Source organism: Amphiprion ocellaris, chromosome 5, assembly GCF_022539595.1.
Source record: "Amphiprion ocellaris isolate individual 3 ecotype Okinawa chromosome 5, ASM2253959v1, whole genome shotgun sequence".
In the NCBI taxonomy this organism is placed as follows: Eukaryota; Metazoa; Chordata; class Actinopteri; family Pomacentridae; genus Amphiprion; species Amphiprion ocellaris.
In genome coordinates this window covers 3,355,308-3,369,226 of record NC_072770.1, presented here as the reverse complement: position 1 = coordinate 3,369,226, position 13,919 = coordinate 3,355,308, and the positions used below count along the sequence as shown (strand labels likewise).

At 40.9% G+C, this 13,919-nt stretch overlaps 1 protein-coding gene across 3 annotated transcripts in view; it reads right to left on the bottom strand.

Annotated features, from left to right (window-relative positions):
• The window catches only part of fhit (fragile histidine triad diadenosine triphosphatase), a 225,723-nt gene that overhangs the window by 5,718 nt on the left and 206,086 nt on the right, over positions 1-13,919 (bottom strand). For 2 of the 3 annotated variants that reach the window (XM_055010876.1, XM_023276681.3), the window contains exon 6: positions 12,835-12,903. The exons of the other annotated variant lie outside the window; for it this stretch is intronic. In XM_055010876.1, coding sequence (XP_054866851.1) covers positions 12,835-12,903 — 69 coding nt within the window. The remainder of the gene's footprint in view (positions 1-12,834; positions 12,904-13,919) is intronic. 3 annotated transcript variants of the gene reach the window in all.

The window sequence follows — 13,919 nt, the reverse complement described above, 5'->3', positions numbered from 1 at the left end:
TCCACAACACTATTATTGATGGCCATTATCAAAGGCATAAACAGTGTGGAAAGACAGGGCTGCCAGCAGCAGTTCCACAGTAACAGCTGTGATGGTGTAGACACACCTGTACACTCACAAGTTGGGGAGAAAAGAAAAGGAGAAAGGGAAAAGTGACCACACAGAGGCCTCTGGATTCACAGACCTTACCCCCACCTAGTGGCAGCTCATTGATCGTTAATCAGTTCAGATCATGTGACTCAAGCTATAGGCTAACCAGGAAAAGTGTATGTGCACATACTTCTCCATGTGGCCAGGCAGAAAGTACACTCTCTTGCTTCTTCACCTTTGTGTCTTGAAAAATCTTTGTTTGAAAGTCAAATTACTTTGTGCTATTTTCATTTGTTATAGCTAAGTTAAATGTAGCTTTCTGTCATATCATGAGAATAGATGCTATTTGTTAGCAATGGAAATCTATTTTTTTTAATACTGAGAATCGTTCATAACTACAGCACTGTCATTTGCCTGTAGGTTAGTTTTACAAAAAAGAAAAAGAAAAGAGAAGAAAAAGAACCCAATAAAAAAAAATCCAAACTTTACTCTTGTGTTTGACTTTACTTAAACCGTATTGTTAGCTTTCTGTCAGTTTGTGCACAGAAGAAACGTGTCTCAGGGGAAGAATACACTATGACAATAAATAAAGAAATAAAACAAAACATTTTGGAGAAATGACGAGTATTTTCTGTTTGATGCTTGGCGCCAAGTCTTCCAGTAGAGTAGTTGGAAAGGTACAGGGAGAGCATTTCATTCAAAACTTAGTAGTGTAAAAGTATATTAGTTTTAGTATAACTTATTTTGCTCTCCAGACAATCACGTGTGGCATTTTTTGCATTATCAAACTCACTCATTCACATGATGATTGGCATGACTTTGATAGACATGGGAGATTAATGTCAACACACACACACACACACACACACACACACACACACACACACACACACACACACACACACACACACACACACACACACACACACACACACACACACACACAACATTTATTGTTTAAAAAAACTGTTACAATGACCCAACAATAGCACACACTAACACAAAACAACAACATAGAACAAACAAAACTATGATGTGACTGAGATCAGTGGAATCACGTGAACATAATATTTTGATGTAATATTGACATATTACAATATAATATTCTGTTCTGAGATAAACGGATAAATAGATCACACCTGAAATCATATTATTGTCAACCTGTTTCTACAAACTAAAATATCCGTCACTAGTGTGTCCACTACAATTCCTCCAAAATATTTTCTCAGAGAAACAGATGACACCTCTTTTATACTCTTACTTAAGCTCCTTGGTTGGTGTCTTTAGAGCCCTAACAATGGATATTATTTTCTTCCCCGGAGACTAGCAACTAAACATTTTTATTCTGGCCAATCACTGATAAGAATTATTACTAACTGACCTGTGATACACCACACAAGTCAAATTTTCCACAGATTAGAGAAAGTCCAAAGGGTTGCTATTAAGATTGACAACTGACTTTAATGATCATTTCTATAATGATGTGCTTGAATGACACTCATGATGCCAACATGGCATATACACCAGATGTCTGAGCAGATAAGTTATTTTTCTCAAGGAAAGTGAATGAAATAGTGAATGTATCTGAGACTCAGAGTTGCTGTAATGATGTCAAAACTGCCACTCCCATCATACACCCTAGAGGTGTGGAAAAATGACCAAGTCTCACAGCATAAAAGACAGTACACAGCTCAGTTCTCCAGTCCTTCATGGGATGTTATCACTGCTACGAACTACTCCTGGATGTTTGTCGACAAATAAATCCTTCTGCCCTCCGAAAGCTGACTTCTCTTGGTGATTTTTTGATGATCTCTAAACAAGCTTTTTAGACATTTGAAAACAATCAAGTTATAGACTCTGGCCTCTATCTGTGACATAGTGTCCCTGTGCACCTGGAAGCTATGCTGTCGGGGAAATAGTCCACGGTTGGGTCACCCAAGGCAAATTGGTCCAGGGGGAGGGACCAGACAAAGAGCAATTCAAAAAACCTTGAACGAAATCAGGATCAGGGAAAGTCACCACTTTACCTGGATTAGGGATACTGGGGCCCCCTCCTGGAGCCACACCTGGGAGTGAGAGAGGAGCTCACTGGGGAGCACCTGTTCAACGATCCCCTATGGGGCTCAATCAGTCACTGCCCAAAAGTTTGAAAGGTATCTGGCCTCTGACCTCTCCTGGAGAGAGAAGCTTAACACCACCCCTTGGGAGGAACACATCCATGATTGGTTAGATGGAGGTGATTTATTCCCCAGGTACATGATGCACCCGGTCATCCACGTGATGTAAAAGAAAATGTAATTCAAGCCACCATCTTCCATTGTTCCATGATCCAGTTCCCATGTTCACATGCATGGTGGTGCACAGGGGTCAGCAGGGGCACCCAGACTTGTCTGCTGCTATGCAGCCCCATACACAACAATCTGCGATGCAATGTGTGTTCTGCCACCTTTCTGTCAGAACCAGCATTAACTTCTTCAGCAATTTGAGCAACAGTAGCCCATCTGTTGGATCGGACCACACAGGCCAGCCTTCCTCGCCACGTGCATCAGCGAGTCTTGCCCTCTCATGATCCTGTTGCTGGTTCACCACTGTTCCTTCCTTGGACCACTTTTCATGGCATTTAACAATAATAATAATAATAATAATAATAATAATAATAACAACAACAAATTTATTTATAAAGCACTTTCCATCAAAGTGCTGTACACAGAAATAAAAACAGTAAAAACTGATTAAAAAAGTCAAAACAGACGAAAAAAATAAAAACAAAACACTAAAAAAGACATCAGTAAAACAAACAATTTAAGATGCATATGTAAAAGAAAACAAGTGGGTCTTCAGCTTAGTTTTAAATACATTAATGGATGATGACTGCCTGATTTCAGCAGGCAGACTGTTCCATAATGTTGGTGCCCGGAATGAAAAAGCCCGTTCCCCAGCCGTCTTTTTACAGACCTTTGGGATATTCAGAAGTCCAGTCCCCTGAGAACAGAGAACCCGAATGGGGACATACGGGTTCACCAGGCTGGATAGGTACAATGGGGCAGGTTTGAGACAGGCATATAGTTAGTAAGGGAGTCAGCATCCAGGCCAGGTTTCTTCAACAAGGGTTTAACAATGGCAGATTTAAAACAAGCTGGGAAAACTCCAGTGGAAAGCGATATATTCAAGATATATAACATGTTAGGGTCTAACGTGGACCAAAGCTTTTTAATAACCCACACTGGTAGAGGATCAAGAGAGCAGGTAGTACATCGAGCCGCCATGACAACCTTCTGAAGAAACAGGCTCAAATTTCAAGAAACCTACACCACCATAGATAGGAAAAGTAACTAAACCCTCTACTTTGTCAGTTACGGACAGAGGAATTTTAGTTCTGATATCATCTACCTTGTCATTAAAATACAACAGAAAGTCATGTGCAGAGAGATCAGAGCTGCTGGTAACTTGGTGGTGTTGGGTGAGTTTGGAAACTGTGTCAAATAACAGTCTAGAATTATGCTTGTTATCCATAATTAAACTGGAGTAATATGCGGCCTTTGCAGCAGACACCTTAGGCTGGTAAGTTGTCAGACTGTCCTTCCATGCCTGATAGAAAACCTACCGCCTGGAGTGACACCACTGACATTCAGGTTTTCTGCAACTCTTTCTCAATGTCAGGAAGTCTTCATTTAACCAGGGAGTATGGCTCTTATTTGGATACTTTCGAGTCTTTTCTGGGTCCACTGAATCTAGCAGATGCTTAAGTGCACCGTTGAAGCTTTCAGTGAGACAACCCACCGGGGAAGCCTGCAGAAAGACCGAGTCTAGCACATCAGGCAGTCTTAAGTTAAAATCATGTAAGGCACTGGGGCTGATAAATCGAGAGGACCTTGTTGTTTTTGTCTTTGTACCCAAAACAAATAAACTAGGGATTCCAATATCAAATAAAATCAGAGAATGATCTAAAACTGGAAAGACACAGGTTTCATTCACTGAACCAGACAGTCCAAAACCAAGCACTAGATCCAGAGTATGTCCATGCTGATGTGTTGGACCAGACACAAACTGTGGCAGATTAAAAGACTCAATAATGTTTAAAAAGTCTTTGATCAATGGCTTGTCATCGCAACAAATGTGAACATTAAAATCACCAACAATTAAAATCTCATACTGCAGACAGAAAGACGTTAAAAAGTCTGCAAGCTCAGAGATAAAATTCTCATGATACTTGGGTGGACGATAAATCACAGCAATTAAAACAATAGAGGGTCTGTTTATGGTAAAAAGCTGCAGTTCAAAGCTTGAGAAAGCATGGAAGTTCAAAATCTGTGTACACCTAAGCTGGTCCTTAAAAACGAAGGCCATCCCTCCTCCCCTCCTCCCTGTCAGTCTGGAAGAGCTGAAGAACCCAAAGTCATGGGGACAGAGTTCCAGCAGGGTGTCAGTTCACCTTCGCACAACCACGTCTCTGTACGAACATCACATCCAGTTTATGGGAGTCAAAGAAGTCACAGAGGATGAAAGTTTTATTAGACAGTGACCGGGTGTTAAGAAGAGCCATTCAGACATTTTCCCCTTTATTAGCCGGCTGAGATGTGATGTCTGGATGAAGGAGGTTGTCCGAGATGACACCACCTCCCCTGCCCCGCCTCCTCTGTGTCCAGTGGGGCGGCATCAGCTGATCGAGCGACTCAGACACTGGGTAAACAGGAAGTATCCACCGCTGCCGGTAGACCAAGTCCCGGTGTTTGTAACAGACACCAGATACAAAATCACAATTCATTATCCAAAGCTGACTTCTGTTTCTCACATGCTCACCCAAGCATGTACCGTGGGCACATCTGCATCTCCTGTGGGTCCTCCTCCGTGGCTGAAACACCGGCTCACGGTGAAGCAATTCCTCCAGTACCAAAGCCAGGAACGGCAGAGAGCTTGAGGTATGTCTTCCATTATCAGCAGAAGAAAATTTCCAGGCTAAGTCACGGATGTCAAAAAGCGCTTGCCGCTCATACACTAGTAAAGAGTGTGTATTTTCCACAAGCAGAGACACCACCAGAAACACAATAAACAAAACACACAACTGTGAGGAGAAAAACACAGGTACGGGGAGATGGTGTGCCATCTCCACCTCTGCTGCTCTAGTCCAAAGTAAAAAGCTGTCTATAAGAGTTGATAAACAAAAATGCTAATTCTTAAAAACCAGAAATGAGTGCTCACTGAAAGAGTATTACAGTTCTATATTGTTGGCTTTACATACAACAGGTCTCTCTCCATCTAAAGCAGCTTTGGAGCCGTTAAACACTGCTTGTCACCACAGTCATCAAAATATTCAAAGACATCTGACAATAACTGCATCCTTAGAAGACTGCTGTTTCTCTCTCCAGTACAGTTCCACACAAGCTGTGATGCTGCTTTTTTTGTTGTTAACCTTACTAGCCATCTCGGGCTGCACGGTGGCTCGGTTGTTAGAACCATCGCTTGACGGCTAGAAGATTTGGTTCGTGTCCCCTGGGTCTGGGATCTTTCTGTGTGGAGTTTGCATGTTCTCCCTGTGGATGGGTTCTGTTCAGGTACTCTGGCTTCCTCCCACAGTCCAAAAACATGCTGAGGTTAATTGGTAACTCTTATTTGTCCATAGGTGTGAATGTGAGTGGGCTTGTTTCTTTCTATGTGTAGCCCTGTGACAGACTGGTGACCTGTCCAGGTTATCCCCTGCTTTCACCCTAAGTCATCTGGGATAGACTCCACCCCCCCTGCGACCCTAATGAGGATGAAGCTCATCCATCTATTATAAATACTGGATGGATGGATGGATGTTAGCCAACTCCACAGTGTTTATTTAGTAGTAATATGAAATAATTAAGTAATTATTTACCACTATTATCGTGTACACAGAAATTGCAAATTATCTACCCTCTGCTCATTCTCAAGAATTTGACAAAACTATAATGTAATATCCATTGGCTGGCTGAATTGCTTGGCTTTATTTGTCCTTCCCAGCCCTCTCACTGTCTATGGCCTCCACTAAGTTGCCATGTATGAATGTTTTTTGGTGTGGTATCACCCATTTCAACTGATTTCGTCTAACTGAACTACATGAGCAGTGCTGGCAGAGAGTACAGCCAGGACACTGGTGACATTCATATTGTTCTCCATAACCATCCTAGGCCACTGTTGCACTGTCTCACTGTTTACAGTTCTACTGCCACTCCCAGAAGGGACTGCAGACGGAAGACATTGTTAGTGCCTTTCCTTCCAGCTCTCCTTGTATGACCAAATGTCATTTGTACAACAGAGACATGTTAGGAAATGGGGGAGAACACGTGAAAACATTCACAGCATGGTTATGTAGGGGTTCCCCAAAGAAATTAAAAACAGCTGAACTGGCAGCCTCTATCACGTCCACATCCATGCTCCTACACAGCTGTTAAATTTCCCACTGGACAATGACATACATGGCTGCGTTTTAAGTTCAGAATGCTTCAAATAGAAAGAAGTGAACATGTACCCTAGAATTAGGGTGAGACATGAGCAGTGGGGGTGGGTTGATGTACTTTCACCTAAAATTACCTTATATCAATAAGTCATCATATAAACAGCAAAAGATGATAATCTTCTGTTATAGGTTAAAGGTTAAATCCCCCTTCTTGCTAAATTAATAAGATTCTCTGATAGATTATCTGAGAAACCACTTTTATTTGGTGTATATATATATATATACCAAATATATATATATATATATATATATATATATATATATATATATATATATATATATATATATATATATATATATATATATATATATATAAGTTGTTTTGTTGTTAAAATTTATTTTCAGCTATACTGTCATTCAATAAAGCTCTTATTTTACAACATATCTGTGTAAATATTTTTCCCAACCAATAAATTCATGTCATTGATTGTAGAATAGCCCATTAGTTAACAACAAGTATGCAGGTTTGCCAATTATACATTAAAGTATTATTATTAATCGTAATAACAATAATTATTTTTATTAATTGGTTATTGTGTGTGACTGGGTATTTACAAAATACTGAACCTCTTCTTTGAGGACTAAAGGTTATGGTTCAACTTTCCCATTTGAATCAAAGGATTCAACAGAGGATTAAACCCTTAATAATGTGCAGACACCACAAGACCTGCAATCCTCCTCCACCAGTGTTCCAAACTTATATGAAAAGAAGTGGCCGTCAAATTGAGCTGAAGAAGGTACGGTCGATGGTGGTGACAAGTTGACATCTGAGAGCTGACAGCGTGTCAGTGAATCTATTGACTCATAAGAAGGATGACACCAGAGCAGCTCAGCTGACAAAATGATTCATCTGCTGGAACCTGTAACTGTGTTGTGAACCATGGAAAATTGTATCAAAATGCTGCCGCCTTTTGTTTCCACAAAACACATGCCTTCATCGCCCAGGACCTGGCATCAAAAGTTCCTTGATATTCTTTCATTCAGGATAGAGAGAGTCTTAGAAAAAAATCAGATACTTGCCATTAAAATCAGCTAGACTAGAAAAGTTGGCAATTTATTGGTAACATTATTAATTGTAATGTGAACTATAACTTACCATCAAGAATACTTAGAACAGATGGCAGCTGAAGCTACTCCTCTGCAGGTACAGACTGGCATGAGGCATTTTGGGAATTTTCCCAGTGGGGTTTGTTTTTCCTGTAGCCTGGCATTAGAGTTGACATGCAGATATTCAATAGGCAAATTTAGCCAAATTTAAAAGGATAGATTCATGGCAACTGAAAATAAGTTTGCATGAACCGGAGAAAACATCCAGCTAAATATTATAGTTGTCACAGATGATGACCTCAAAAAGGCAGTCTAAGCCATACAGTATAGAGTGTGAGCCTTTGACTGGTAGGGTAAATACACGGTTGTGATGCCTTACAGTATAATGCTTTTCTCTCTCTTGAGGCTTCAGTGATTACGACATTAATGACTGACTTTCCAAACACAGCGTTATCCTCAAAAAGCTTTTTGACACACACACACACGAAAACTGAAATAGAGCACTAAACATTGTATCAGCACTGGTAAGCTTTGGGTTTCAAATGACCAAAATGAAAAAAAAAACAACTAAAAAACTAAAAAATAACACAAACATAGCTTGCAAAATAAGTATGATACATTGCAACAGTTCTTTTCCAGGAAGGCCACACTGCAAAGACAATTCAACATGGCATCTGGCACATCAGAACGATGCAGAGATACCACACGGGAACGCAGACCAAATACAAAGACAGATAGCTACAACAGTGTTTAGCCGCCAACTCTATTCTCTGCCTGCCGAATGGAAAGAGTAGCGCCAGCCTCCTGCACTGCTCCACATCTGAGTCTTATTGCTTCCCATCATAGCGATAAACAGCTTGTTGACTGCAACTTCACTGTCATGCACGATCTGTATCTGTCACAGCATCAGATGTCCTCATCTCATACTGGAGGTACAAGTAAGACATTGCTTTTTACCTGTCTTGGTCTGAGGGCCTATCTTTTGAACTTTGCACTCTTGGTACTTTTTAGGCTATTCAAAATTCAAGGTTCCTAGTGTCCAGGTGGGCCAGGGCTGTGTATAGCAGGTGACTAATGGCGTCCTCTGTGGATCTATTTGGCTAGTATGCAAATTGTAAGGTGTCCAGGGAGCCAGGTAGGGAAGAGGTGATGAAGTGTCTGACCAGTCTCTCAAAACATTTCATCATCACAGGTAAGGGCAATGGATTAGTAGTCATTCAGACAGCTGGGCTTGGCTTTCTTGGTGACAGGAACAATGACAGACTGCTTAAAGCACCTGGGGAAGACGCACCGGGCGAGCGAGATGTTGAATATTTCCGTGAACACCAGTGCAAGCTGGTTGGCACAGGTTTTCAGGACACAGCCTTTTATACCGTCAGGTCCTGCAGCTTTCTTGGTATTCACGCATTGAAACATCAGCCTCACGTCATGCTCCGTCACGGTGCGCATCTTTTCCTCTCTGCTGGGCAGGATGTGCGCCTCTCAGCTGGGATCCTCAAAGCGCACAAAAAAGTTCTTCAGTTTATCGGCCAGAGAGGCCAGCACTCACCATGGGCATTGGCCCTACTTTATGGTCCGTCATAGGTCTTAGTCCCTGCCATAGTACGCTGGTGTCGTTGGTGTTGTTGGTCATGAGACAGACAACCCCACCTTTAGACTTTCCCGACACAGCCATTCTGAGGATACAATAAACTGTGAAGAACTCCGCTGGTTGAACGGCATGATCCGGGATCGTGGGAGTCAGCCATGTCTCCGTGAAGCAGATGATGTTGCAGTCTCTTGTGTCCCTCTGGTACTTTATCCTGGCTCTGAGCTCATCCAGCTTGTTGTCCAGGGACTGGACGTTCATGAGCAGGATGCTAGGTAGTGGGTGGTGCGCTCGTAGCCTCAGACTGTTCCTGATGCTGGTTTGCTTCCCCTGAGGCCTGTTACACTGCCGGCGTCTGTTGTTCTTTTTGTTTGAGAGTCCCCACAGGATCTTGCTGGGTCAGGACGCATCGGCAGCAAAAGTTAGAGAATATGGTGATAAACCCATATTCACCAGTGTGTCTCTGTTGTATTTGATATGACCAGGATATGACATGGTGAAGGCCGTGCAAAAAGTTACAAAAAAAAGTTTAAAAAATGTGTTTTGCTTCAATTTAACTTAATTACTCCATCAAGGAATGTTACAGAATGTGACAATTGGTGTGCATTTGTCCGTCTGTTTGTCTGTCCGTTCACAACATAACTCAAAAATGGATGGATATGGATGAAATTTTCAGGGAAACTCAGAAATGACACAAGAACCACTTGATTAGATTTTGGCAGTGATGCAGCTTATAGTCTGGATTGCACAGATTTATTAAAGATTTCTGTATCATTATGAGATAGCAGCACAGCATCACTGTAACTATGACAAGTCAACACTACGTCAGCTGCCTGCTCATGTTCACATGATTGCGATCCTACTGCATATCAATCGCTGTGGACTTATCGGGACTTATTCGCTGGAAATGATACAACGACTGAGCAACCTTGGCAGAGTACTGCGTTCTCAGAGTGCTATTCTTGTTCATACATGCCCTTGTAATGACTGCATTTTATAACTTCCTGAAGGTTACACTCACTTTTTTTTGTTTATTTAAACTATATTTGCATGTTAAAGGCTTTCAAATTTCATTTCACACCTCCTCTATATTTACTGTCTAAATGAAACCTTTTTTCACAGCAGCACTAAACTACAGAGAAAAAAAGACACACCAGAAAATACAAACATACTTCTCTGCTGCTCTAAATTTCTCCTATATAATACATTCACTTTACTGTAGTGTATTTCTAATGACTGTTAGGATGAAAGTTGACATGTCATGCATGGATGTTTTACAGTAAAGGTCTTCTAGTGACTCAATGAGCCTCTCCTTCTACTGATGAATTTTTACTGTGAAATATCTGTCGGAAGAATTTGATTGTTGAGGGGTTAAAATTGAATAAGAACACAATGGAAGCGAGTTAGAAGCAAGGAGATGGCTGTTCCTCCCTCTTTCAGTGACAGTACTTAAAATATTTTCATCTGCTCTGCTGCATCTAAGATAGTCTTTATGTACAAATGAATGTATTATATTTGGGGAAAAAATACACTTAACAGTATGGTATTAGAGGAATCAACACCCGCTGATTATTCATTGCAAGGAAAAACACCTAAAAGAAAGATTTTTCTCATTTCCCTGGTGTGACAGGGAAAATATAAATGGTGGTGGTGCCGTTGTTCTCAAAACACCCCTTATGAAAACATGCAAATTAAAAACAAACCTATTTGTATTTTGCTGTGGAACTGCACATCTCATTTCTCCCTTCAGGCAAGATGAGGAAGTATAGTAGAGTTTGTTTTATTAGACGTGGTTATTAGAATATTCATATTAAACCCACATTGATATTCATTTGCAAGAGACTCTTGTTACAAATTCAAAATGTCACATGGAAAATGAAAACAGCCATTGCCATTGTTTTCTTATTGAAGTGTTGTACTTCATTGGTTTGGAGATTCTGGCTCCTGGGGGCTGTAGATCCCATTGATATTCATCCAAACTCATCTCTCAGATGTTTAATTAAAGTTATTAGGAGCTACGGGTGAGTCAGTTCATAAGCAGTGGATTGTGTTTTCATATTCCTGCAGTAACACACAGTAGTTTGATTCTCGACAAAAAAAATCTAGTTTTAGAACAATGCAGTAAAAGACGATGAATTGATGGCCACACCAGTGCAATTTTATTTAATTTATATACTTTTTGTCTAATAGGAGAAAAGATGAACACACAACAGGTGGTGTTCTAGTGCTATTAGCCAGAAAAAGAAGTACTCATGCCTTATCAAGTTTTGAATGCCGATCAAAGAGGCTGAGCTCTTCATGACAGCTATCAAGTATCTAGCTCATAGGCTCCCTTGAGAAACTGTTCAAGTCCCTTTAGTTTTTGCATATTTTGTAGTTTTATCCATCCATCCATTATCTATACACCGCTTAATCCTCACTAGGGTCATGGGGGGCTGGAGTCTATCCCAGCTGACTCAGGTGAAGGCAGGGGACACCCTAGACAGGTCACCAGTCTGTCACAGGGCTACATACAGAGACAAACAATCACTCTCACATTCACACCTACGGGCAATTTAGAATAATCAATTAACCGCAGCATATTTTTGGACTGTGGGAGGAAGCCGGAGTACCCGGAGAGAACCCACGCATGCACAGGGAGAACATGCAAACTCCATGCAGAAAGATCCCGGGAAAGCCGGGACGCGAACCAGGGATCTTCTAGCTGCAAGGCGAAAGTGCTAACCACTACCCCATTGTGCAGCCCTATTTTGTAGTTTTATTTCTTTTAAAATGGATAAAGCTGACATTTTCCCCCTCCAATCACCAAAAGTGAAAACCTGCTTTTAGAGATCTTTGCAAGCGTGTGAAGAATCAAGAACTGAATTTGCTCATTTATGAAAGTATTCAGCTCCTTTGTTGTGGCTCGTAACTGTGGTCCAGCTGATTCTGTTTGCTGTAATAATTAATGAGATGGGTCTGTAACTTGATTGGAGTCCATATTTGGCAAACTTTAAGGGATAGCGCAGAGCTTAGAAAAGTAGACATCAAGTCATTAAATCCAAGAAAATCTCTGTAGACAACGAAACAAAGCAGTGTGGCATAAAAATGGACAAAGGAATGCTTTTAAATGAGAGATTCCAGTTTTTGATTTGTAACAAATTTGACAAAAAAGGTTCCATTTGTTATTATAGGTCATTGAGTATAAATTCATGGGCATAAATGCAAATGTTATGCATTTGGCCAGGAAATGTGCCATTTGCATTTAATTCCCTATGACTTTTTCATTCATAAGTGGAAAACTTGTGCTATCCAAAATTTTATTCCCTGAATGCATTTTGATATTTCAACTACCATATACACATATATATGTGTGTTGTGGTGCCATTCTACTAATACATAAAAATTAATATACAGTTAAGCTTAGGATACATTTTAGTTTTTTGTAAACCTCTTCACCAAGAATTGTATATTTAAAACCATGTGAATCTTGTTAGCTTTGATGTCTTAACTTTTTTTTGACATGGATCATTATTCAGTCTGTTCATTTATTCTCTTCTATTTTTGGTTTGTCAGTGAAAATAAAATAGTATCATTTGCATACATTTACAAGCATAGAGTAGAATGGATGCTCAAATATGATCCATCTTACCTCATCATAGATGCTGTCATTTCGCTCAAAGTCCCCTGCTTTTCTAGGCAGCACATGGACATGGACATGCTGTAAGCACACAAACAAGGTTTAGGTGTTATGCTTTGTCTAGAGAAAACAGCATTGTTTCACCTGGGAATTGTCTAACTGATGTCAAAAAGATTTCCACAGAGAGTCTTCATTACTTTACAGTATGGTAGAGAAGCCAGAGCAGAGCATTACTCCCATGTCACAAATCACAGGAGGGTGACCGTGCATTTCACCAAGCGAGCTGCCTGCACACCACAGAGACTCCTTATTTTCATGCTTTTAAGGATTTAATTGACTTTTTCCAGGTACCCTTCTAATGTCAGACACCCTCCTGTCACAAACTTGGTCATCTGTATGGCTAACTTTGATTTCCTTCTCTGCATGGATGATATAGTTCCTCCCTAAGAAACTGCTTTAACTGGCAAAGCACACACTGAGCAACAAAGAAACGGCAAACATTCACTAAAGCAGAAATTATATGCAACGAATTTACAAAGAAAGAGAAGAATAGTGTGTAAAAGAAAAAAAAAGGATATGTACTGTCAGGTCAATAAATATTTGGACATTGATGCAATTTTCAGCATTTCAGCTCTTTACATCATCACAGTGGTTTTGAAACGAAACAACCAAGCTGTGCTTTAAGTGCAGACTTTGACTTATAATTTGAGGGTATTTACATCCAAATCAGATGAACCGTGTAGGAATTACAACACCTTTTGTTATGGTTTGGGGCAAAATCGAACCCAAATGAGAGCGGCACAGAGCAGACGGCAGGCAGACTGTAATAAACAGGATTTTTATTTTACAAAAATACAAACACTAACAAAGTACACCAGCTAAGGCCAGAACTCACTACTCGTGAGAGAGGGAGGAAGGAGGGAGGAAGAAGGGAGGAAGGAGGGTTCCCGGGGGATGGCAGCCGAGGGGGGAGGCGCGAGCCGATGCTCTGCAACCGGGAGAGTGCGGCTGCAGCTGCCAGGAATGACGCCGGGTCATCCTCACGGAGTGGGCCAGCCCATCGGGGCAGTCCAGGGGAGGAGGGGGAGTCCACGTCC